Genomic DNA, 26,735 nt, shown 5'->3' with positions numbered 1-26,735 from the left:
AACTGGTAGAGTTATATACTCCACACACCAATCTAAGCGTGATGCAAAACACCACATAATTCGCAATCTGTCTAACATTTGGAGCTGCAGTTTGTATTCCGACTCGAGACAGGCTCAGTCCTGTGCATGTCTCCCAGAAACACCAGGCACAGATACAATAGACATTGTTCTGTGCCTGGAAAGCAATGTTTCATGATCCCAGTCTCAACTGAGGGCCAAGCACAAAATCAGAGTGTGCATTCACCTTTCAGCATTAAACAACTGAATTGATTCATCATCTTCTCACTGACAGTAGATACCATCTACTCCTACATGGATGTGGCATGCCATCTTTTTTGCCAGTGGCTTAACCACTTCCCTTGTTTTAACCAGTTTCCTCTACCACTGTAAGACATCCTCTCTGATTTCTTTAAATCCTCACTGTCTTTCCTCCATCAGTCTCATCCTTTCTTTACCAAGGTCCTTTGTGTGGTCTTGGCTCAGCTCTGGATCTAAATGCAGTTGAGTTGACAGTTTCTTCCACATGTTGGACAGTGGAATGAGAGAACAATTAAAATGCTAGCAACCTGCCTAATGTGTTAGGAATCCCTCCCTTGACTTCAAGATGTTTTGCTCCATTAGCACTAGAAATAAAACTCAAGAAAAAACTCTTGGTGCCAATTCCTGCTAGACTGAAAAAGGTGAATTTGAAGCATCAAGAATTGGTTCAGTAGATAAAATAATTCCCTTTGAACTCCCAAAGCAGGCAAGCAGCTGCAAAGTGAAGTTTTACTAAGGTTTTGGTGTAAGTCTCAGCCTCCCTTAACATATAATTGCTGGGAGTTTGGAAAATCTCACACACTTACTTAGAAATGAACACATCAATAGCAGCATCTTTCTTTTGCTGATGAGCCAAGTTACACACTCAACTGTTTTTCAGACTTCAACCTGCACACCACTACATTAGTTTTTTAGGAGCTGCAGCCTCTTGTAAAAATCTCAGCTGACTGGTAAAGACATCTCAGAGTTGTTTTCTGCAGTTTCTAGAAATCCTGCAGGAGTGCCATGGGATCTCCTTTTGACAAGTTGAGAAACACTGCTCTAAGTGACTGTTCTGCAGTTTTGTAGCTTGTTTAGAAATAAAGATTCTACTGGAGAAAAAATGCAGCAGAGATTACATTATTACAGTGGTGACACATGGGAACAGGTTGTCCAGAAAAGATGTGGATGCCCCATCCCTGGAACTATTCCAAGGCTGGGCTACATGGGGCTCTGAGCAATTGAGACAGTGGGAGGTGTCCTTGCCCATGGCAAGGGACTTCATGATTTTTAAGGCCCCTTCCAACCTAAAGCATTCCATGTTTCTATGATTACTGCTCAAGCTTCCTCTAACCCTCAAGTACTGCATACTGCTGATGGGCTTCAGATCCCAAGTGTGGACAATTGTTGTGAATTTGGTCTAACAATGTCCACCTGTAAACTGTGCTATCAACTCACTGCTGTACTTCCAGTCTCAGCTGAATGGAGTATGTTTGCATTGTACTGCAACTGCAGGACACTTCAGATGAAAGTTCTGTGACTTACCATCACTAGGTGGATGGTAAGTCACAGAAGTTCATGTTAGACAGACAATTCACATTACCCACAGAAGTGCTCTTGTGTGACATATGCTGCAGAACTAGACAGTATCAGTACACAAACGATTACTACTTAGATGTACAGCCTTTGAATTCCTGCATGAGAATGACCCCATGTGTCATGCTGTGGTCAGACAGAAGTGGCTACTACACACCTTTGTGTGTGCAGTCCTACTGCTCAGCAGAACATACTGGAGGGAACTGCACACACACAAGAACAGGGACAGAACCCTTTAAAAAAAACATTAAAAAATAGCATTGAAACAGTTTATGGTGCACATAGTACTATAAACATGCAGTATTACACTTCTGCCATCTTTTGGCATTGATGAGTTTCAGCAGATTTTGAGGAATCAGATAAGCTACAATCAGGTTCATGTCTAAGTCCCAGTGTTTAGTGTGCGGCTGTAACTACAAGTAATGAAAGAGCAGAAACACAGAAAGGTACGGCCCAATACTAAAAACAAATTAAAGAAAGTATTTTTGATATCTGAAGTTAAAGATGAAATCGATTGTTATCAAATATTTTCAAGAGAGTTCCTTGAAATACACATTTTTATTCCATGGTCTTTAGCTTTATGGTCACTTCGTTGGAAATGAAATGTCAACCAAATAAAGAGTTCACATTTTCAAAACAAGCACTTACCAGAATATGCTAAACCTGGCAATTTTGTTATAATACTTTTTTTTTTAGTTTCCCTAATAAATTACCCTGTTTTATTCAAACACAACTGATTTTCTTATGTCGGATATTACCAAATTCACAAGCTCAAAGATATTATTCTTAAAATTCTTTACTATGTCACACAGCAACATAAAAATTGTGAAAATAGTAACCAAATTGTTCTCATCCTTGTATCATCCTATTACATTAACAACCTGTGTGAAAATCATTAAATGAAGGGCCAAATGTAGCTCTTGACCAAGCTTAGAGCAATTCCACTGACTTTAAAAGGAGTGCATCTGTCCCGTAAGGTTACTTTTAATAAAAAGCTGCCTCAGGCTAATGGAAATTAAGCTGTCATCTATTATAGATTTTCAAAAGGGACAATTTATCCTTTATCACTGGGCAAAAATGAATTTTCCAAAGTATTAATGAATTTTTGTCTCATCCATGCTTTGAAGTTTCGATACCATTCTAAAAGCTTTTTTCTCCTTTGAATCTTTTCTTGTAAGCTCATTTTTTTTTCTTTCTCTAGAATAGCAGGAAGTTCTTTCCAGTTTTTAATAAAGATAAATGGAGCCCCCATGGTTTTTAATAATTGCAGTGGAGCACTGTGGTAGACTGATGAATTTCCGCAATCACCCGGTGTCATTACATCTTCTATAACGGGCAGAGATCCATACGAACAAGCTTCATAAATTCTGTAACATTCTGTATTTATTCCCACTGGGCACAATGTCAAATCACTCTGCAGCAAGGCATCTTGATAGTTCTTGAAACTTTCATTTGTTTCTTGAGGCTGCCACCTAGGAAAGTAAAAAGGGTGAATATTAATATTTTCCTCACAGGCACTGCAATGAAAAAATAGATAGGTGCTTTAATTTCTATTATTTATAAATCTGAAAATGCCATCATTGTAAAAATTTTATATTATACACACAGTCAATTGACTTTTACTTTTAGTCTTAACTGCTCGTAAAAGTCTTCTAAAAATTTATTGAAAATGTCACTGTTAAAAATAGATTGTAATATGTGGCCCTTTTTGGGAATTATGAATACTTAAAAGTGCAAGAAACAAATTGAAATGCCACTCCAAATCTTCTGCATGACTTGGATGATGCATATGTCAATATACTTCACAGCACAGTTTAGGAACATACAAAAAGGGAGACACTCAATGGACTTTTAAATTACTTTTTTTGGCCTCAAAAGAGGCTTGCTCTTCAAAAGCTAGGGAGCAGAGCAATAATCTGAATTCATCTACTTAAAGTGCCTCAAGACGTCTGGGAGATAATAGTTTATGTCACAGATACAATCCATCTACTGAAACTCTTCCATCAGGGCAGCTAAGGTCTACCTAAGAACCATTGTGGCTGCTATCCAAAATTTTATAGGTGTTGCTTTTCAACGTTAAGAAATACAATCAGAACCCTACTTGTTAGTCAAAAATCAACCCAATGGTCTGTGCTGTACAGACTAAATCCACTCCCATGTGGAACACAACAAAATATGGCTGTCTTCTTTCTTCTGCTAAAGACTCCACAAAATACAAGACAAGTGTTTCTTCTCACAATCAAATCTTTGTAAGAAAAAAACAGATGGCCTTTGATGGTTATATATATAGGGGAAACTTTTCTACACTAGATTTAAAAATACACCTTATGTAAAATATAACTGAAATGCTGTTATGACTACCTAAACAAAGAGTCTCTGCACTATTCCCTGACTTAATGTCTAATTACTTTTATTTGTATTACTTTTTAATACTCAAGAAAAGACTGGCAATAACGAACCAGGCAAAAAACTCTGAATTTTTTCATGAAGTAAATTAAAGTCTTACTGTTCTCTGGCTGCAATCCAGCAAAGTTTGTCGAGCCCATCCTGTTTCAGAATTTCAATTAGGGTTTCTCTAGAAGAATTCTTATAAACTGTTCCTAAGAAATTACACAGATATGATCTTGGATCATGTAGCATTGACCAGCTGGGTTCCACAACTGGAAAATTTCTGTAGCTGTAAAAACAATTTATAAATTAGATAACCATATCAAAGGAAAACACTTTGCGGCACTTCATTTTCAGTGCATCATATTTTAAGACTAAAACCACCTACTTGTTGCCAATCCGCATCTATACAGACAGACGCACAAGTAAATCAATTCACATCCTGTCCTAAAAGTATGCCTTTATTCCCTCTGCTCCCATCAGTCCCTGCACAGTGTTTCCAGAATATTTACATCTTTCAACATCAGAAATATTAAATGTGCATATTACAGAATGTCCTTGACTAACATGCTTTTCCAAAGAAGCTGTTCTTGATGCAACCACAAGTTTTGACTGACATGGCCAGTTTAACAGTAACTATGGCACATAAGTCTCACCTACTTTAATCTCTGGATATGCTCTTCTACTGAAAATACCATTTGTAATCTCTCAAAGCAAAAACTCACTTTGAGTGAACTCAATAATCTAATCTTTTGGCTACTAAGCTTATTGTACATTATTTGATGGAGCAGTCCTTTCCTCATTCTTTTCCTGTATGATGAATGTTAATTCACTTAGTTTCTAATAAGCATTCATCCCTTCATGACAAATATTTTTGCATCATTCCACATCTTCATTTTCCCACTTTACTTGGAAAATCTAGCAAATTTTCATGCCTTTAACCCGTTTTGTACAGCTGTTGTATGCAAGGGCTGGAAACCCCATTTTGATACCAAATTTATCTTCCTCCACCCAGCTTTGCACCCTAGTTTATTGCTCTAAGTATTGTTGCTTTCTCTTAACTGTCACCTTAATCTCTGCATCTCAAAATTCAACTTCTTTCTACTTAGGAACTTCCAATACCATTAATTCTTTGACACCATCAATAATCTAAATTTAGCATATGTCAGAGACCCTGTGAACAAGTTCAAGCTATATATAAAAATCTCTATACAGTTTTCCAGCTTGTTGAGCAAACTGGATCGATACATGATATTGAATTCAAATTCAACACGAGGCATGAAAATAATCCTGTATTCCTTTCAGCTTCTATTACCCTGGTAAGTAGCTAAACCACTATCAACTGTGTTAATAAGAAGTAAAAATTCATCTAGCTGACCAAACCTTTATTTACTCCACATAAATAGTGGAGCACTTAAGTATAACAAAAATAGTTTTTTTAAACAAGCAGTTAAGCCATTTACACTACGTTGGAGTATAAAAACTCTAAATGGGAAGCCTTTTGAGCCATAATGGAGGTTAAAAAAAGTACTCTTTTCTTTTCTGAACAAATAGTACCTGCAACTTTAGTACATAAGTATCTTTTGAATCTCCACATGGTACATACTACATCAGCAGTTATGATAAATCTCAAGCGCAAATCTACTGAAGAAAAACTAAACAGAAAACCTTAGGAGACACAGGTTCACTTTCCTGAAGTTTTCTAAACACTACTACTCTTTTCTTGTTATCATTTTTATTGCTAAATGCAACTTTCAAAGACTCCAATGCCCGATTTAGAATTAACGATTTAAAATTAATAATAGGATCATGTTCTGCAATTTACTTACTAAAATCGTTTTGGGCCTAAGCAGGAACACTCAGTCATATTTTCCATACCTCATGCACAGCAATTAATTAATCAATTACACTTACGTAGCTACTCCTAAAGGCCACTGGAAAACATCTTCTTCATTTACGAATGCATAGTCATATGTAACAAAGAGCAGATTTACAAATCCCCCGTTTCGTCTCAGGTATGGCTGAATCCAGGCGTTGTTGCACTGCTCGTTGCCGAGCAGCACCACTGCCACGTGCTGGATTTTGCGGCTCTCCATCAGTGTCTGCGCGTAGCGCAGCCACTGCGTGGCGTAGGCGACCTTCGCCGGCTCCCGCCCGTTCAGCACCAGCACCACATGCTCCGCTTCCACTGAGAAGTAGCCAGGAACTACAGATGGGCCAGTGAGGAAGCTGAGAAAACCAACACACAACACCAAACACAGTGAGACTTGGTAAGACAAATTATTGACCTCAATCCTCTAGCCAGTCTTACTACACAGTATGCACTCCAGAGATGATTTTTACTTCAATAAAGTAAATGCAATATACTGCAAAATTACCTGTGCAGCTACAACCACTTCTGTCATTAATATCTACTGCTTAGTACAGGCATAAAGCTGCTTTCATTTTTATTCAGGAAAAAGGTGATAGACATAAATAAGATATTTTGCCATACTCAAACCTCAAAATGTGTGTCAATCAACCCCTTGATGCAGAAACATTTTAGTTACAAAATGGCATTTCTAGATCTTGCACAATGTATTTAGCAGAAGAATTTCAGCCATGTAGCAAAATCGTTAAATCTTTAATCATTTGCAAGTATGTGACAAAATCCATTCATGAACTGCAATGATACAAACCAGTATTTGCCAGCTCCTGCTCTTCAATTACCTGGTGTGTTAACAGACAATTGACTGAATGCAAAGAAGTAACAGTTACACAGCTTGGGAAAAAGTGGAGGGGGGAAAACAGTATTTTTTTTTTTCCTAAGATTCAGTTAAGTGTTAATTTTCTAGGTCGGCTGCATTACGAGTTTTTCAGCTACCAGCAAAACTTTTAATTTAGAGTGAGCATCAGTTTTAACTCATGAAGTGCTGAGACTGACATCTAGTTTCAGTTCAAATACACTTACTGAGGAAAAAAGCTCTCACAACAAAACTGTAAAAACTACTGCAGTGAAGTTTTCTGAGGCAGACTGAACTTAGACAAGCATATTTGAAACCTCAGTTAAGCTGACATGCTGCTGGCTTGGTGGAAGCGATGTGTTTTGGAGCCAAAATTCATAAGACTCATGACTTAGAACAAAGACTTCTAATACATTAAATGTTAAGTCAGATCAAGACTTAAATCCGAAGTTTAACAGACAATGAAAACAGAGTCACTGTGATTCCTAAGAGAGAATACCTTGAGCTTTGGAATACCTCAAATAGAGACTAAATATGCACATGGTCCAGTGATCACCTTGCAAAGAGACTTGGAGAAAAAGGGTTTTTCCTACGATACAGCACTTTGAGAGTAACAGCTTTACAGCAATAACAAGATGTACAGGTTAGGAAGCAATGACTGTTGTGCAGGAATATATGTAGTTGAACAGCATAAAATTACAGCGGGGGAAAAAAGTAATACAGTGCAAGGCTCATAAATCCCATACTTTAATAATTAAAACACCGTGCTAGGGTTGTGCTATTAATTCCCAATGAGAACGCAATTGGGATTGGGAAACAGAAGAGAGACTACAGAAGCTGCTAAATTAAGTGAGTAGTCCTAACAGTACTAGAAGGCTAGATCAAAGATAATATGGGAAGATTACATTTTTTGGACTAAATACGTGACTTGCTTTCTACAAAGTCCTAGTTTTTCCTTCTTAGTGATAGACAGTTACACAAAAAGAGGCTGTTCTAGACTGGGTCTTAGAGTGCCCATTCTGAAGGTGTTAAGACAGCCATTCTCTAATAGCAAGGATTAAATTTAACACTTGCAGCAAGAGAGATCATAATAAATACATCCAGCATAGACACATTCCATATGCAATACTGGAATTATATAAAAATGAGAAAATAAAGAACTTGAAAGGGAGCAGTCCAAATCACAAGAAGTTTTCAACGAGTTTGTAGACTGTTCAAAAACACTGTATAAGAAGTATAGGCATGCTGTGTGCTTCAATCCAAAAAGTAAACAGAGACTCCCCAGCCCCATATGGCTTAAGAGAAGAGTAAAGGAGATGGCCACCTCTAATTTATCTGCTTCAGCAAGAAATACAAGGTTCAACACCGTAAGTATTATATCAAATGGAATATTTGAACCCGGCCTTCACTTGAGAGTTCTGAAGGAACACAAACACACAATTGAAGAACTGCTAGCAGAGGTGTGCAGCTGTCATTATGAAGAGACACCATACTTGGTAAGTAATTCACCATCTTTTGCAGACTCCCATCTACAAAAACAATTTGAAAGGACTCTGGAGAACAGTCAGTATTAATTTCCTCTCTGGAAGAGTCTGTAATAAACAGTAAGATCACTGAATCTTATCAATAGGTAAGATCATTGATCATATATATGGATAAGCACTGCTGTGAATGAGTTAACCCTGTTCCACTAAGAACGTAGATGAAGATCTATGAGTGTGTCAGTAAGAACACAGATAAAGAGGATCCAGTGGACATAGTGGTTTTGGATTTTCAAAAAGCTTCACTACAGGGTTTTATTAAAACTAAATTGCCAGAAGCTATCCCAGGTGGAATTCTCTGATAGACAGAAACCTCTCCTAGTTGACTGAGGCAAGGTGGCACTGAATGTTTATAAAATAGAGAGGGTGTGACTTGGGGGGAATAGAAATTTAGGAAAGCTCTTGCCAAAAAAGAGGTAAGAACTTTGGCACTCTGTGCATTACAACATCTTCTTAGATGACAGGAGAGAAGGATGTGAATTGCTTCAAGCCAAATAAAATGTTAAATCCTGCTCTCTTGCTTTTGTATGAATGTGCCAAGATGGTACTAAAATCCACAGCTATGAAGTTCCTTCTCCACTCCCATTTTTAAATAAACACCACTGCAGTTTATGGAGAAGCTGATATTTCATGTATTTTTTAGACAACTTCTTTGATAAAAACATGTACCCATCAAAATCCATATTAGAGATGTGTATTCTCCATCATAAATATACAGAATGTGCTTATTCATGCAACTGTGTTCAAGTGGTATTTTGGCATTTTTGTGTCTTTAGATCTTGTATTCTTTACAAACATTCACCAGACATCTATTTGTTAACAATCAGACTTACCACAGAAAACTGCAGAGCAGCACATATTCTCCAAATATGTCACCTCAGCTAGCTCCCTCTAGCCTCATCTAGTAATCAAAAGATAATTTACCTCAGCCAGGCAGTAAACAATTCTAGAAAATCTTATAACCAGTAAGAAGCCAAAATCACATAATTATTCTCTACAATATAAACTAGTATTTCCTAAGGGAGTAAAAAGTAGCTATTTTAGAAGCCTAGTTGTTAAAATAACAGTTATATTGCATCTTTTTTATACTTTGCACAACAAGTTTCTACTAGCCTGTCAAAAGTTAACCTTTGTTATGTTGGTACTAAACTTAAGCTTTGTTTTGATAGGATCTAGCATCCAAGTTGAAATTAAAATAGGGACTCCATTATCCCTGGCTCATCTAGGCATAACAAGAAGCTTTTTAAATGCAAGTATAGAAGTCTTTCTTTGAGAGATGTATACCCTAAGGAAACATGTGAGGTTATTAATCATCTGAAACAGTCACACTAGAAAGAAAATAACCATAATCAATCAAGTGAGAGACTCATTAACTACAGCAAATTATTTTCATGTTATAAATGTGGAAAGCATGAGCTTGAAGAAATTTTCATGTCAATACCAGGAAGATAACCTATTATGCCACAGTATCATGGATTTCTGTATCTTCTAAGATTTTAACTCTGGAAACAACAGTCTATTGCCACTAAAACTGCACTGTAAGTACTGGTCCAATATTCAAAGAAAGGGCTGTATCCTTTCTTTATATTTGTGAGTTGAAAGCTCTATTGCTCTGCCAAGGAGACTACCAAGACACAGTAGCATAATTCATGGTTGATTCTCTAAACTTGTAGGATCATCTTTTATTTGTAGACAAGAAATATTGCTTTTTCTGTTAAAGACTACATAAACTCATCTATTTTTTTTCTGAAAAAATAGATGAGTTAGCCTGTACCATACTTTGATAAAAAGTTTTGTGATCACTTAAAACCTCCTTTCAATTCACAATCACATGTGTATTTCAAAAACTACCTTCAAATATTTCAGTTAGAACCACATATTGTGCAAGGAAAAAAATAGCCTTCTGAAGCAACACATGTTTCAGAAGTTAAACTCACTTAACTGTGTAATTTATGTATTAGAAGAAAACTTTTTTAACAGGTGGGTCCTGGTGCAAGTGACTAAATGTTGCAGGAGGCCTACTTCTGCAGACTGGCTAATTGGCCAAATAGATAAAAAATCCTTCATTTTTCACTGTATCTTCACAGAAAGCATTAAAATGGTATTAAATAGGGACTTGGAGATAAGCTCTGTAACATTCACTGAATAATAAAAAAACATTTTACAGTTTTAAAACTTATGTGATTACAGATCAAACACCACTGTTAAAGCAAACAGTGCTTTAAGTGTAATCTTCCTTTCCATACAAAATTTTGGTTTGCAAATCAAATAGCTAACAAGAAGTTAGGTCTCACAGACAGCCTTTGTTATAAACAAATTATTATTTTGACACATTCCTATTTATGAATGAATGAGCCAAGTCCCTTTCCCCTGAATACAGCAGAAACCAAACAGCAGGAAACATCTTCCTGCCTCACATATGCATGTTGATTTCATCAACTGTAAGCCCCTAAGCTCCAGCTCTTCACACTGTTCTTGGAGTTGTATCCTGACCCTGCCACTGAGGTCTCTTGGCTGCTCTTTCTCTCAGCATCGGTAAGGTTTTCAATATTTTTTTTTAAAATAACACGAGCCATCAAAAACCAGATTAAATTGCTCCCTAGTTTTCTATTTTTTAACAATGACGTAAATGTATACAATGTATAAATTAAAATTTTAAATAAAAAGCTGTGTGCATATTCCATAGTTATCAAAACACAAAACATTACAAAATTAAAGTACTTGCAACTGTATTAAAATAACCACAACTTTGAGATAGGCAAAGTAATGCATGAGCAAGCGCATAATTTAGTTTAACTTTCCAATGCATTATTTGTCAAAGTTTACACTTTGACAAAAAAAAAGAAAAAATTGTAAAATTGAAAAAATTTTACAAATAGAAATCAACATCATGAACAGTACCTGAAATATGTTTTTCCTGCATTTTGGCTTCCTTCTCTCCACTGTGCAATCACATCAGCTGGCTCAAGGTGCCCTCCAAAAATATGTTGCCAAAGGTAAAGACCTACATAAATGAAGACATGATGGAGAATTTGAATTAACGGATCTTGCCTACTCTATGCTCCTAAAAAATTATTGCTGGAAAATGAAAAAGTATCACAGCATAATAACTTGGGAAAGAAATGTCAGAGCTTCTTGCATAATACGACTTAGAATTAGTTAAGATGAATTTTTCCCACAGATTCTTTGGCTGACAAAATATCAGCATACTAAGGTAAAACTGCTTCTGTTAGCAACTCTTTCCAGCACACATACCACTAAAAATGAGCAAATATTAATTGGCTTAAAATATAATTTTAAGGACAAGCATACTTCCCTTAAGCTTTTGTGAAATGTGCCAATTTTTATGATGGTAATATACCAGGTAACATACCTATGTGCTCTACAATGCTACATGAAAGTTCGACTGTAAGCCTGGCCTCTTCTTGTGCCATAGTGTAAACTAGACCAGATTAAAAAAAGTAACTGTGTTTCTTTGCTACTTGAGACGTTTTCCTTGACAGATGCAGAAAAATAGCCTTGAAAGGAATCAATACAAAGGGAGTTCAACTACTCTTATATTGCTATGAATTTGAGTAGCAGCTAGCATTTCCCTAATACTCCTTATGTTCAGTTAGACATACTATTGAATAATATACATAAATTTTAGTCATCAGGAAACACAGAAAAATGCTGTACCAGAGAGGTTAAATAACCAATAGACATTGACTACCATCTGCTTACCAATTGCTGCTTTGCCCCAAATCTGTACTCTAAGACTGGTCTGCTCTAGGTGAGACCTTGCATATTTTATCATTTTGAGATTAGCTTCGTATCTCCGCTGAGAAGCAGCAAGCTCGTTTTTCTCATCCGCATCCCACGGATTCCACTCTTCATTTCCCAACGCAACATGATCTGTGAAGTCTAAAAGCGTGATTTACATTAAAAAAAAAACAAACAATCAAAACCCAATAAAAATAAAACCAAATTCACAAATTTAGGAAAAATGATTAATTTTCTCAAAGTCGTAATTTCACGCAGCAGCTGACAGCGCTGGGCCGGGCCCACCTCCATCACCTGCGCGCGGCGCGCCCCACGGCCCGGCGGAGCGGCCGCGGCCCGCGCCGGCCCGGCGGGGAGCGGAGAGGGCGGCCCGGCTCCCGGCGGAGCCGCCGCCAGGCCCCGCCCGCCGGGCCGGCCCGCACCGAACCGAACCGGGCCGGGCCGGGCCGGGCGGCTCGGAGCGGCCCCGCCGCGCTCACCTCGCGGGCCGCGGCGGTCCCGGTGCGAGCGAGGGGCGGCCGGGCGGCGCGGGCGCAGGAACACGGTGTAGGCCGCGTAGAGGGAGAAGAGGCCGTACGCGACGATCAGGGCGGAGCAGAGCCGCCTGCGAGCGGCCCGCATCCCGCCCGGCGCGGGCGGAAGGCCCGGCGGGGGCGCCGGGAGGCGGCGGCGGAGCAGACTCCGCCCGCCGGCCGGGGCTGGGTCCCGGGCCGCCGAGGAGCGCGGGGCCGCCGGCGCCATGGGCTGCCCCTGCCGCCGCCCCCCGGGCGCTGCCGGCACGGCTGTGCGGGGACGGGTAACCTGGCTGTGAACGGGTAGATGAACAGCGCAGCCAGGCTATGGGAATTCTGTTATCACGGGAAGAGCTTGGATAGGCCAGGCGTTCCATAGAGAGATAGGAAGACTATCCACGAGTCCTTTTTAAGGCTAGGTGCTACAGTTTCTGTAAAGCTCTAGCAGCCTGTACACAAGCACCATGACCCTAAGTGTGGCCAAAAGCACTGTGCTCTTCACCTACCAAAAGCCGAAAGAGTCTAGAGCAGTATAAATGTAATGCACTGCACAGCTCTCCAGCCTCCTCTGAGTGTTTTTTTTCTTGATCCATTTTTTATCCTTATGAATATTAAGCCTTGCTCTGATCGTGACCCAAAAGACCACTGCTTGTTTCCAATTGAAATGTAACTGCTTGTCTCAAAAGGCCTTCTGAAATAGGCTTGCAGGTAGCCTACTCCCAAATCCTTACTCTAATTTGATTGCTTATGCATTTGCTGAACTGTGAGTCTAGCCTGGTGAACCACAGTGGCAGCAGTCACAGAATGCTTGGGGTGGGAAGGGACCTTCAAGATCATTGAGTTCCAGCTCCCCCTGCCGCAGGCAGAAATTCTGCTACTTCCCACCAGACCAGTTGCTCAAAGCCCTGGGTCACTTCAAAGAATGGGACATTCACGACTTCTCTGTCTTACCACACTCATAATGAATACTGCCCTGTGTCATGTCACTACTAGCCCTGGTAAAAAAGTTTTTTTCTTCTTTCTTTTAAGCTGCTTTTATTTATTGAAACTACACATCAAAACCCCACATATAATCCAAATAACAGTTGCCAATATTACTGGTAATCTGTTGCAAAATTGCAGATCAATACACTTATTCCTGTTAGGCTTCATGGCCACTTTGCTTTGCCTATAGTGATTTATAATTTTAGGAAAGAAATGCCCCTCATAAATGCATTCAAAATTAAGACTGAGCTTCTCTTGCCTTTCTAGCTTAGTGCATCTGTGTGAATGCACAATGGAGTGGTGCAGTCACAAACTTTGGGAAGACCAGCAACATGATATCCATAATGGTCTATATTAAACTATTATCAGTTTTAACAGCAGTATGTTTTCTAGACTGGGTCAGTAACAGTATCTGTGTGCTGAGTTGCTAAAATTTAAGAAAAATCTTTGTACAAATACTTTAAAACAGAATATGATAATGAAAGTATGATAAATACAGAATCAAAGGGAAATCAGACAGTAGTAGAAATTAATTACAAAGGGCAAAGAAGAATGAAAAATGTTAATAGTTTGGAAACACAGGCTGCCTATTGCACAACTTCACCGCTTTGGATGATGGTTAAAAAGGTCTCCTTCCCACACAGAAGCAGTTTTACTTCTAGTAAAAATGACAGAAGAGACTTGAAAAGGTCAAGAAGGATTAATCTGAGAAGAGTTTGAATTATACACCATCTCAAAAATAGTGTCTTAAAACTCTGCATTTGATTGTGCACATTTCAGTAAGAAATGAAAAAGTGAATGTGATTTGGAATAGTGATTATTGCTGAGCAGGTCTTTCACAATACTGATAATTATTTGTAGCAGAGAAGAAAGGTATACTAATCAAAGTGAGGTAAACAGGAAATATCAATCAAAGTCTTTGAACAACTGTAGTAGATGCCAATGCCTGATCATTTGGAAAGAAATCCAAAGCCAGAATTGAAAATGTGTGAGAAGGGAAAGCATATACTTTTGAGCATAGCAACTTTATCTTATATTTCCTTACTAACTCACTCTACATTTTGCAATCTGCATTGTCTCATTTCATGGGCAAAACATGATGTAAAAAGCTCTACATAATGTAAAAAAAGATACTAGTTTTATAAAATTTTATATTTTCCAGCCAGTTCAGGACAGACTCAAATAAATGGTTTTCCTATAATGCAAATTCAAATCACATAGAAGCAAGTGGGAATTAAGAATATAATGTTAGGAATATACTAATGGGGAGTGTGTGTATGTGTGAGGGGCTGGACTTAACAAAATGCCTAAATGAATTAAGATCTTGGAGTAGGAGCTTTGTCTAAGGATTGTAGGAGTAAAACTTACAGAGACATTAAATTGGAAGAGCACTTTTACCATGGTATTCCCTGAAATCATGGAAAAATGTGCAGCAGATACCTAATTTAGAAAATGCCTGAATTTCATGCACAGTGCCTGTAGGGGTCTGCAAAGCTCAGCAGGTACTCCTTCCTAGCAGTCTATACCAAATCTCTGATTTGTTGTAGAAGACCAAAAGCCAAGAGTTATGTCACAAGAAGGGAGGAGAGATGAAAAGGATCAGTGATGTCTCGGAGCTCTGTCAAACACAAGATCATTTTATGTCTGGATGGCATTAAGAAGCAGACATGACCTGCAGTGTAGGGAGAGGGTGAAAAGTCCAACAGCCACAGCTAATGAGACTTGGAAAAATCCTACACCCAGATCTGATAAATCAGGAGACTTATATTCTTTCTTAGCTCTGACAGCTTGCTGTGGGATCTTCTGGCAGATTATCTTGTCTCCAACTGGCCCCTTGTAAAATGTACAAAACTAAGCTTCTTGGACTGTTAGAAATCCTAGCTGATATAAAATAGTTGAAGTTTTCTTTGAATGAAAGTTACTCAATAAATTAAGCTTTACAAGTTCTTTTCAGTATAAGGCATCATAAATTAGGAGGCGGTTTAAAAATGTATCATTAGGTTCAATAACAGTTTAGAGACAGGAAAAAATAAATAAAAACAGAAGTGTCAGGTACCTCCAACAAGTGTCTATTCTGTTTAGTAATTCATTACAACAAATGATAATTAACCTGGAGTTTCAAAATTAAGACTGTGTGCTGCTGAAAGCCTGAATCAAAATACATTCTGCTGTACATCAGGTAGTTTGAGTAAGCAACTGAGAAAGTAAGTTTTTTTCTTATGAAAAGTATTTTTTTTCTGTACATATTATGATAAAAGCAGAATTTCCTTGTTTTTACTACTCATGATTGCCTACAATACATTACTCTTCAGTCTCTGTTTTTCCCAACAAAATTCTTGCAGAACTTCTTGTCTTATCTTGGTCTCTGTTCATTGACTATTTGGTTAGAATTGCAGATGTCACTAGGAAGTTTTAAAAAGCTGTATTGATCAACATGTGACATAGGCAGATCTGAGCAAGGTGTTAAAGCAGAGTTAGGAATGAAAGAAAGAACCAGTTAGACATCTAACTAGAACATGGAATGAAGACAGTTATTGCCAGAATCCCTGCAGAAAGGTATTGAGGTTCAATATTCAACTGCGTCATTGGTTCTGTCCTCATTAATTAAGAAGCTTGCAGGGTTTTCTTCTGCCACCTGCACAGCATTGTAGGCAGCCACTGTTACAATTTGTCTGCAAAAGCCTGAATCTCCTCTTAAGGCTGCATTGTACAAGGCTGAATGAAAATGAGAAGTCTGCAGTGGACAATTAAAGCTGAGAAGCTGGTGAGGCTTCATTCCTAGCCTTTGGCAGAGGTGCTCTGGATAAGTCTCTTGTGATGAGAGGTAACAGTCTTTGGGGCTCGTTACTGCTTGATTAATAGAAGTGCTCCTTTCTACTGACTGGTTTGTAGGAGTGCACCCTGATATCATCCTTCAGGCAGAACAAGGCTCAGGTTGATTTCATTTTTACCTGAAACTAATTACAGTGGCTGAACTGTCACTTCAACAGGATTTTGCTTGAGGCAGCGAGGTAAGGAACTTCTTAGGTGGTAAAAAATTAAAGGCAGTAAGCTCTTGTGTTTTGGTACACATTGATCAATAAGACAGTGTCCACCTGTGGCCTTCTAAGTTCATAGTTTAGGTGAGGACAGTCTTCCTGAGAAGGTAATATACTGCAGGAGCATCAGAATAAAGTAATTTTTCAGCCTAATGAAGTGACAAAACCAACTGCCATTCTTAATTCTGTATCATTCTCACATTCAAGACATATCTATCTGAAGACATTTTTAGATAACAAAGGGTAATCCTCCCATGTGTTACATTTAGAGTGTCTCCAGGCTGAAGTCTTTACTGATAGAATAATGGAATATATAATGGACTAGAATAGTACTATTCCATTATATTCTACTCTGTCAAAGCATAAGGCCTCTCAGAACACTGTGTCTCTTCCTGACACACAGAAAGAAAGGACTCTTAGGTGCTCTTTTGTAGACTTTTTCACCTCTTACACATTTTATCTGTGTCAGGACTGGGTTAGACCTTTCCAACAACCGAAATAGGTTTGATCTAAGCCATGCCTAACCAGCCATACCAAACTATTCTTTACCATACTCCCTCTTGTTCCCTGAACTGTCACATCTCCAGTATTTTTCTAAGTTGGTATATAGTAAAGGAAGGCAGTAAAGTCAGTTCCCTGCTCCTTTCACATTTCTTTGGATGTTCCCACCCAGACAAAAAATTTATGGCTCATTTGCTATTTCAATAGGTTAAACAGACCCTTTTAAAAACTATTGATTTCACAATCTTTTATAATCTCATGTACAAGTCTAAGACAGATAAATGTGCTAAACATTTATAAACCCATTTATTGGCCTTTTGCATAGATCTTCAATATTTTCATGGTATATATAATTTCATTGTGGGTAGATGGGATTATAGTATCTCCTCACCCCATTTTTACTGAGTAACATAGAGACATATTTTTGTGTCACTGTCATCTAGGAGATTCAAAGGGAAAGAATTTATTCTTACAGGAAGAACTGCAGTATTATACAGTACTATACTATGTAGTATTATAAACTGCAGGTTTTATACTAGGAGGAATTTTGGCTATATTTTAAAATAAAACTATATTAGCATTTCACACTCTGGTGTGACTCATCTAAATTTCTGTGTCATGGGGAAGAAAGGATCATTTCAAATCTGCAGTGCTAATTGAGGTGTTTACAGTGCCATTTAATAATCACTTGACACTGAAATTCTTTAAAGAATAATTTCTGGAAGGCAAACAACATAATCTATCTTGGAGGAATTCTAGTGGTAGTTTCTGGTTCCCTCTGGTGCAGGAACAGCTCTACTGCACTTGTTAAGACTATTTTCTGTGATATTTGGGTATAGGCCTCATTTAAATGGCAGTTGCATGGTTGATAAGGAAGGCACTTGACAAGTGCAGAAGTGAGTTACTTGTCTTAACAGCTCATGTGAGCTGCAGTTCATTTGCTGCTTCTGTCTGGGGATTTATCAGTAGACAGAGCAGGTATGTATGAAAGTTGTTCAGACTTAAAGGTTTATAGGCTGGGTATCATGGTGTTGGTTTTTTTGTGTTTGGTTTTGTTTGTTTGTTTGTTTTTTGATCTGTAGTGATAAAACAGAAGGAAATGCTCTGAGATGAACCAAAAGAAGCTTCTGTTCTTCCTTAAGCATGGTGTCTTCACTCCTCCATGTTCTGTTTGGGTTTCACGTTAGTTGTCAGCCTGAAGGTACTTCAAGAGAAGATTCAGGTTACTTCCAACTGAGTCTTAAGAAGACACACAAAATCAGTTACTTACAGCTTCTTAGCTGAGAAGAAGCTAATTTCAGCAAAGATAATTTTTTGAAACAGTAATACATATTTTTTTGTAATTGTGAGCATTTATACTCAGCTATTTATACCAGAATTACCTAAGGAAATTCAGCTGTGCCCTTCTTGTGTATGCAGTCTCAATCAAATCTTTTGTGCCTATTTTATCTTCCTAATTTTTGTATTTTTTTCCCTACTAGACATGGAAATAATGGAAGCCCCAGGCTTTCTGAATATATCCCAGTAGGATATGGTTTGAGAGAACTGAAAAAAGAAGCTAACAATTATAGCTGTAGCAGGTAGCATGATTTTATATTAAGAAGCCACATTTTTATTTTTGAGCATATGACTTTTTTCTGTTTAGCTCTTTGATCCCACTGAAAGGTTTTATTTATATGGCAAACTCTTTTAGAGTCTTTGTATTAACAGTGGAAGACTATTAAAAATGCTTTTTATCTTCAGAACTTCTGCTGTTCTGAAATTAATTTACTTTTACTTTCAGAAATTCATGTGATTCTCTCATTATTGGCCATTTATGGCCTGCCGTCTACTCTTGCTTCTAAAGTGGCTTACTTGGTCTTCAAGGCATCTGGCTGTGTGCTGAACTGAGAAATTGTGCAAATTGTACTTTGAAAGCCTGCTTGCAGCAGGATAATTTATTGCTTATTAGGATGGAATTTCAAGATATGTTATCTTTGCTTATCATCCTTTCAGATCTACTCTGCCACAAGGGAACAAATAAAGTGACTCCACCATTTATATTCCAAAGAGCATCTATTTATTCAATCTCTCAGTCCCCTAATGATTAAGTGAAGCTATTTAAATCAGGACACATATATGGCACTATTAAGGATACCCCAGAGCATGTTCTCAAGTCCCTTTCTCAAGTCACTTTCTTTGTTGCATACATCATGAAGTACCCTGGGACAGAAAGTAGACAGAAGCAGTTAATTTAGCTGTGAGGCCATATGTGGGGCTGGCTGTTCTTCACAGGAGAATTTCCATGTCCTCATGATCAAAGATGACAAAACTCATGGACCTTTCAGCATAAAATTGACCACGTGTCACTTTCTTTGTTGCTGTATGTGAGGCAGGTAACTTCAGCAGCTGTGTTGTCTGCACCTGCCAGCACATCCTGCAAGGAGGCAGGCAGGTGTGCACCAAATGTGTGAGAAATACAAGTCAGTGGAATTTATCTCTGTCTAACTCAGCAATGCAGAGTTTACAGTTTGTCCTGTACATCAGGCATGTTGTCCTATCTCCTTTGGGTACCACCAACTTTTGGGAATTCTGGCCTGGTTCAAGTGTGAAACCCATCACCTTTCATTATATTCAGAATACAAGTGGGAGCTGACTCATAGCACAGAGGCCAAACATTTGCCATGGAAAGCATCTTTAATATATGGTAAGTCACACAAATTCTTTGCTAATGAAAGCTATGTACAAATTTCAGATAGTTATGCTGATTATAAGGAGACTCTCTGTGGAGATATTCCAGCAGCAAGAAACCGAGAGGTTCTAAATGGCTTCTTTTTATTTGCTCATGTTCTTAATAGACTGTAGAAGCACTACCTTAGGCTACTGGGTGGAAACCAAGCAACATTAGTATTTTAAAACAGATTTGCACAATTGGATACTTTAAGGCATAATTATGGAGAGCTTGTTTTGTTTATAGGTATCAGCATCTGTTATCCTATCTAGCCTGTCAGCCACAGTATGTACTTTTGGTTTCTTCAAATAGATATTAAATATAAACAAAATACAAGTGGGATCCTCTATAATACAATTTTGACCTTTCTGCAAATAAAATGAAGAAACATCTCTGTGAGAATCTCTATGTAGAGAATAAAAAGCTTTTGATAATGACTGATATTCACAGTGTCATTAAGTGAAATACAAGTTTCTAGAAATACTGAACGTGTAATGACCCAAATGGCATATTAATTAGATGGGAAATGTCATGGGAACTTTTCTGGGGAGAAGCATCTGCCCTCCTGACACAGACTGCCCTCCACTGCAAACAAGCAATTCCTCCCACTCTCCAGTCAATACTGTCCACCTGAAGAGTCTTGGAAATCACCATGCGTGTGAGGTGATGATGAAGGACAAGGCAATTGTAGCAACTCCTGCCCCACAGTCTGTGAAGCCAGGTGTTGCATACAGTGAGTGGCACCACAGTGTACACAAGGAAGGAACATTGTACACCCTGAAGGAGGAAAGGGTGTCTCAGATGGATAAAACAGGCAATAAATACCTAGAACCAAGACTGTTTGGAAATTAATTTATAATTAAATTTTACACATTGTGTTGGATTTTATACTGTTTCAAAGGCACTGTCTAGTTAATAACTGGCAGCTTATGTAGGCTTTGGCTCATCTTTATATATTTGTTGATCAACAATCAGTTATTTCTGTAATGTGTTGTCTGTAACCCATTAATTATGAAGAAATAAATTACTACATCCTACCAAAAATTGCATTGCCTTACCAGAAAACACAGAATCATTCATCAAACAAATATGGGTCCCCATGAGTCAAAACTCACAGAGATTTGTAATTGAATAGATAGAAAACACAGATAAAACTTTTTGTCAATAAGTACCCATAAATTAGTCAGGCACAATATACTCCCTGGAGATTAGAGAAAGTCTTTCTCCCAGGCACCTCTATGCTATTAAAAGAATTACGTACCCTGTAAAGGAGTCAAGGTAGGAATGTGTACTGGAGAGTGAAGCCAGCATGGTGGGGCGCTCTGGTGTTCCCAGCCTGTTTAGGGAAGCGTTTCCATGCACACAGTGCAGCTGGTGCCCCCGCTTGTTTAGGGAAGCGTTGGCTGCTCGGCTCCTGCGCAGAGCCTGGCTCGCAGCAGCCTCAAAGGGGTGGCTGCCCCCAGTGGCCTCTGCCACCTCTGCCTTGCCTTCAGCCTCCTCCATGCATCCCAATCTGCTTAACAGCCAAAGGAATCATTTTTTAATCCATAGCTCTGGTGGCTGGTCTCTGATTCAGATCCTAGGTCTGCCTTTGTAGCAGATAAGGTGTCCAGAGAAGCTGTTTCTCCAGATTTCTTTCTCTGTTTTCTTTGGACTTCCCCTTTTTGTCCTACCTTTCTTGCATGCTGACACATGCCAAGAAGATCCTCCCCCATCTTTCTGCACCTGCAAGAGCTCACTATTACATCCCTACCTACGTGCACATGCAGGGATGGATAGGAAGTCATGAGTGAAACTAGGGAAGATCCAGACAAGAGACAAGTTGTGAGGGATGGACATGCTACAGTTCATGAGGGAGTGATCCATGCTCTCTGCTTAGGCAGTTGTGTAGGAAATTCAGTGAGAAAGCATGTGGGGATAGAGAAGGATGCCAGCTGCCCAGTGTGAGCTCATTCCTGCTCTAGCCTGTATGGCACAATTCTGCTGGGCCTGCTGGGTCTGAGAAATCTTAACTCTATTGAGGAACCAGCTGATAAAATGACAATGATACCTTTTCTGCTTAAAAGATAATAGAAGAACCTAGGGAACTGATGTTTTTAAAATGGAACTGTTACAAATAGGAAAACCCACCAAGATTGCAAATTCAAGCTCTTGATAACTAAGAAATACCAGAATTGCAGAAAAAGTCTCTACGGCATCATGGATATATATTCATTATACAATACCTTCATTATCTCTTTATACATAATTTTCTCATAGGATCTTTATGAGACTGACTGTGGGGACAGGGTATATTCCAAGGATTAACTAGGATTGTCTAGTGGGCTACTATTTGTTATCCCTGTCTTCTACACTACAGGAACAAAATAGTCTGTACAGATCATAGAAAGGGATTTCAGAATAGGAAAAACTGATCTCAAAATTAAATCTTTGAATGTTGCCTCAAACTGGGTTTGGATACAGAGTTCCTGCAGTTTTTTATTACAGGAATAATTTGAAATAAATTTCCATACACAAGTAGTCACTAACTATGTTATGTTCATTTCTGAGTTTCCATGTGAATTTCTAGGGCTTGGTTTGTGGGAATATTGACATTTCAGAGCCATGACTGATGTTGGTAGGAGCTGTGCTTTAAATATGTGAAGTGCTAAGAAGTGAAAGATATTTTCAAAGATCAAGTACAAACCTTTCAAATTGTGCATCCAAATTAACAGGTACTTTCAAATTTAATCTCATATTCATACTCTTTCCCCAAAATACCCACAATTCCATTTCTCTATCTTCAACTGGCCTGCTGTACAGATTAATGCTGGTGCCACACTCTAACAATATAGGAAAAGAAATTCTATGAAAAAAGAACATTTCATAACCATATGAGGTTTTGGATAATGCACTGAAAATAAGACACAAGTGCCTCATTCAGCAATTGAATGAAGAACGGTGTTCTAGGTCCTAAATTCAGAGATGGTAGTTTAGTCTGACCTATAGTGTAGCACAGGTAAGTTCTTCCCAGAATTAGGTTTAGTTTATCTGCAGCATCTCTTTTAAAAAGTTAGAAAATCTCAATTTAAATGTTTCTAGTATGAACAAGCTATCATTTTTTTGTTAAATTATTGGAGTGATTATTTTTCATAGTACTAATACATGCAATTTCTGTTTTAGAATGTCTCTGCTTTCAACAACCAGGCACTTCATCTTGTTGTGTTTGTGTTTTTGAGACAGAAGAGCCCTCAGTTATTGAATTTCTATTCCTCCTAGAGATAATTAGAAGCTGTGATCAAGGGACCCTTTAGACATTTTGTTAAGATAAACAGTCTGAACTTCAGTTTTCCACCATGGCAGTTTCCCCAATCCTTTGATCTTTCCCCTGGTTCAACTCTGAACCAGAGAGACCCTATTTATTCATTTTTCAGCTGTGGGTGCTGGAACTCTGACCAGCATCTCAGAAGGAGGCTTGTTAGTCCCAGGTTGCATAACCTTTTGGTATTGTTCTGCTAATTCATGACATGATTGGCATTTTATTTTGCTGTTATACCCTTTGCATACTGCACAAGGAGCTAATCTCCATTTGACTGACATGATGCCCCAATCATTTCAGTTACTGTTCCTAACAGTGTCTCATTATGTCTGTAATTCCTGAATATTGTTGAATTACAATTATCTGTATTGATGAACATGTCATTTTCTTGCAGCAGCTTATCAGCTCATTTGTCTCAGTGTACCCTCTTCATGAGTCACATGCACACTTTGATCAGTAAGGATTCTCTCATCTCTTCCAGAACATTAATAATAATGCAAAGGCCAAAAACTGACCCTAGCATGGCCTTAAGAATATATGCCCTTAATGAGATCTCACTGTTTACAAAAGTGTTTTGCAACCTGTCAACAGCTTTAAAAAATTAATTCTCTGTGTACTACATTTCTTTTGTTTTAATTATCAAAATCCTGTGTAGTGCCAAGGATTCTGACTTTTCCACATAGCCTGTATTCCCTTTCTCAGTCACTTAATGCAAGGTCATTAATCCTGCATGGAGTGGAAGCATCTGATGGGGAAAAAGGATGTGATCTTTCAATTAGGAGTGTATCAAAATGCATTGAAGACAGGTGAATTAAAGATACTCAAGTTTATGATACTCCATCATAAACCCCCCATATCTAAATTTATGCTGGGTTTTAGGTCTTAGTTTTTCTGATACGAAGGGCTTCTGTGACTGTGTGAGAGACAGTTTTGGTATAATTTTAAATATTTACTGCTTAGGATATCACTCACTCAAATATAAGTGTAAATGTATAAAATAAATTGCAATGAACTGTGTTCCCTGAGTGCATGTTTCTTGTTGCTCACTAGAGAGAGAGACACTGCATAACCAGCTCAGATGTAAATGATGATGTGAGCTGGCCAAGGTTAGATGAGATGAATCCCAAACAAAACCCATAGAATTCTATAATGATTCTTGCTTTTCTGTTCTGATAATAAAGTCCATAAACAAATTCAATTTTGTGAAAAATAAGAAATAATTCTGAATGTTTAGCTTTACTAAACAATGTTTTATTTGTTAAGGTGGCAGCTCTTTAACAACTGGATTAGCTAATAAATGAATGGTAAAAATGAATGGTAATTAATTGTAACCACAGCATTAACTGATAACCTCCCTTGCACATTGTAAAACCCCAGGGCCCACAGCAAACAAAGGTGTGCCTGGAGAAATCAAGCTCCCTTTGATCTGGGAACTTGGACCAAAGAAAAGAATGAACAGATTAGCTAATAAATGAATGGTAAAAATGAATGGTAATTAATTGTAACCACAGCATTAACTGATAATCTCCCTTGCACATTGTAAAACCCCAGGGCCCACAGCAAACGAAGGTGTGCCTGGAGAAACAAGCTCCCTTTGATCTGGGAACTTGGACCAAAGAAAAGAATGAACAGGTTAAAAAAATGTTTAGGGAAAAAGTCTGAAGGCCACAGAATATGGGCTTTTCTAATTGTCCTAAAATAACTCAAAAGAATTCTTGAGGGAGAGATTTAAAAAAAAAAAAAAGTGATCAAAAATATGTCTCTTTGTCTCATCTGTGGGGATAATTTCCTTTCTCTAGCAGTGTTTCTGTTTTCAGTAGCTTGATTAATGGACAATATCTCATGATTAAATGATCTGGGCACATTTGCATATGAATGCTAGATGACATGGTATAGATACTGATTAGGCTTCATCTATATCACATGCCTGGAAATTAATGCTAAGAACACTTAATATATTAATATTTGGGTTAAACTTGACAAGAGAAAATGAAGTGTAAAACAACTTTTCTAAGCATTTTGGAATTTCACAGATTTTTTTTCTCCCCTTTTAATCTGGGCATGAAAGTTTTTTCATCTCAGGTACATCTAACTTACATGTTCTTAAAAAATAATAGTTTTCTAATCACATACGCAGTCTAGAAATTATATGAGGAAGATAACTGTTTATGATGGAAAACTCTGTGAGCATGTGTCTGACTTTATCTTTCTTGTGCTTAGATAAAGCAGGCACTAGGAGCAAGAGTACAGACTTTCAACAACTTTTCTTCTTCAGAAACACAAGGGAACGTTTTAAAGCCGCAGCAAGAAATGCTGAGGAGTTACATTAAATTCTTGATAGTGTGATAATTTGTGTCTGATTTAAACTTTTACTATTTTGCTTATACTAGAAGGGTCCTAGCAGCTGATCCTGAGATGCTATCAGTGGTCTGTTCCATATGCCTTCAAGATGCCTTGGGAATTTGACATTTGAAAATACACTAGACAGGCTTCAGATGTAAGTGTTCAAATCATTAATAGGATAAAATAGAAACATATTTAAGTTGAAATTAATAAAATAAATTAAATTTCACATGACTCACACCAATGACAAAACTTTACCCCTGGCTTATGATAAGGACATCCTGTCCTTACCATACTTTACCTCTGGTGTATGGTAAGGACATCCTGTCTTCACTGAAATGAGTAGAACCTCTGTGACCTCTGGGGCTCACCTTCTAAAGTCCAATCTTGTGTAAAAGACTTGGCAGCCATTGACAAGTTGAACAGAGCTTGAGGTCAAAATATTTTACCTCATCCAGCAGCTGAGCTACATGTCTGACATTCATCCCTTTTTCTGAATCAGCTGAAATCCCATGCAAACATTTGCACATGAAAAGTTAAAATACAGACAAAACTCAGCTGCTCATTAATTCTGAGGTTTCCTCATTTTCTAGCAGAGCAATTTTTGAAGCTTAGCATACATAAACCATATGTAACATTCCAGCACTGTTTTGCACTGGGAGGAAGAAGAACACAAGTTGATCCAGACTGTGGGGAAAGATTATTTAAGTTTTGACTAATGCATGCCTAGCCACTGATGATGCAGTGAAGAAGAAAATGCCTGAACTATCTTTAAGCAAAGCCTTAATATCTTTAAGTCAATGCCTTCTTTGTTAAACAGAAGGCACTAACAATATTTTTGTAGCGGCATTTGAGCTATTTTGAGCATAGAAATGGATGTTGTCTATTTATTTTACTCAGCTTTTGTGAATTATATCAGCTGTAATGGTATTTTAAGTTTTACTTGGTTTTGCAGATTCTGTCCCCCTCCCCCCTTTTTTATCAGATCTCAGTCAATTTTATGAAAAATGCAGTATTTTATGTTAATGTAACAGTAATTAATATTATATCCACCATAATGTACTAGATAACCCATTTTAAGACCCTAACAGGTAACAAACATAGAAGTTATTATATTTTATAGACATTCTTTTAATTTTAAAGTATTACCCAGCCAAGGCTTCTCATAACATAAATGAGGTTTTCATCCTGTAATGTCAGCAACTGCCAAAAAGTACAAAATTCCTGCTACGCTTAGAGTGCTACAGAAAGACTGTTCCCCCAAACATTCATTTATTCTTTTGAAACTCATCTGGTTTCCTTTGGTCATGAAGTAATTTAA

At 38.0% G+C, this 26,735-nt stretch overlaps 1 protein-coding gene across 2 annotated transcripts; it reads right to left on the bottom strand.

Annotated features, from left to right (window-relative positions):
* Positions 1 to 2,153: 2,153 nt before the first annotated feature.
* Positions 2,154 to 12,695, bottom strand: RXYLT1 (ribitol xylosyltransferase 1). 2 transcript variants are annotated; one of them, XM_021547408.3, is made up of 6 exons: positions 12,508 to 12,695; positions 11,990 to 12,169; positions 11,168 to 11,270; positions 5,917 to 6,231; positions 4,121 to 4,291; positions 2,154 to 3,086 (listed from the first exon to the last, which is right to left on the bottom strand). In XM_021547408.3, exons 1-6 carry the CDS (start codon positions 12,647 to 12,649, stop codon positions 2,669 to 2,671), a joined length of 1,329 nt encoding a protein of 442 aa, XP_021403083.1. In that variant the 5' UTR covers positions 12,650 to 12,695; the 3' UTR covers positions 2,154 to 2,668. The 2 variants fall into 2 exon arrangements, with proteins under 2 accessions (XP_021403083.1, XP_021403084.1); XM_021547409.3 differs by lacking the exons at positions 11,168 to 11,270; positions 11,990 to 12,169; positions 12,508 to 12,695 and adding an exon at positions 9,100 to 9,169.
* Between the last annotated feature and the right edge of the window lie 14,040 nt (positions 12,696 to 26,735).

Source organism: Lonchura striata, chromosome 5 (genome assembly GCF_046129695.1).
Source record: "Lonchura striata isolate bLonStr1 chromosome 5, bLonStr1.mat, whole genome shotgun sequence".
In the NCBI taxonomy this organism is placed as follows: domain Eukaryota; kingdom Metazoa; phylum Chordata; class Aves; order Passeriformes; family Estrildidae; genus Lonchura; species Lonchura striata.
The sequence above is the reverse complement of the archived record's forward strand: the minus strand, read 5'-3'. Positions and strand labels throughout refer to the sequence as shown.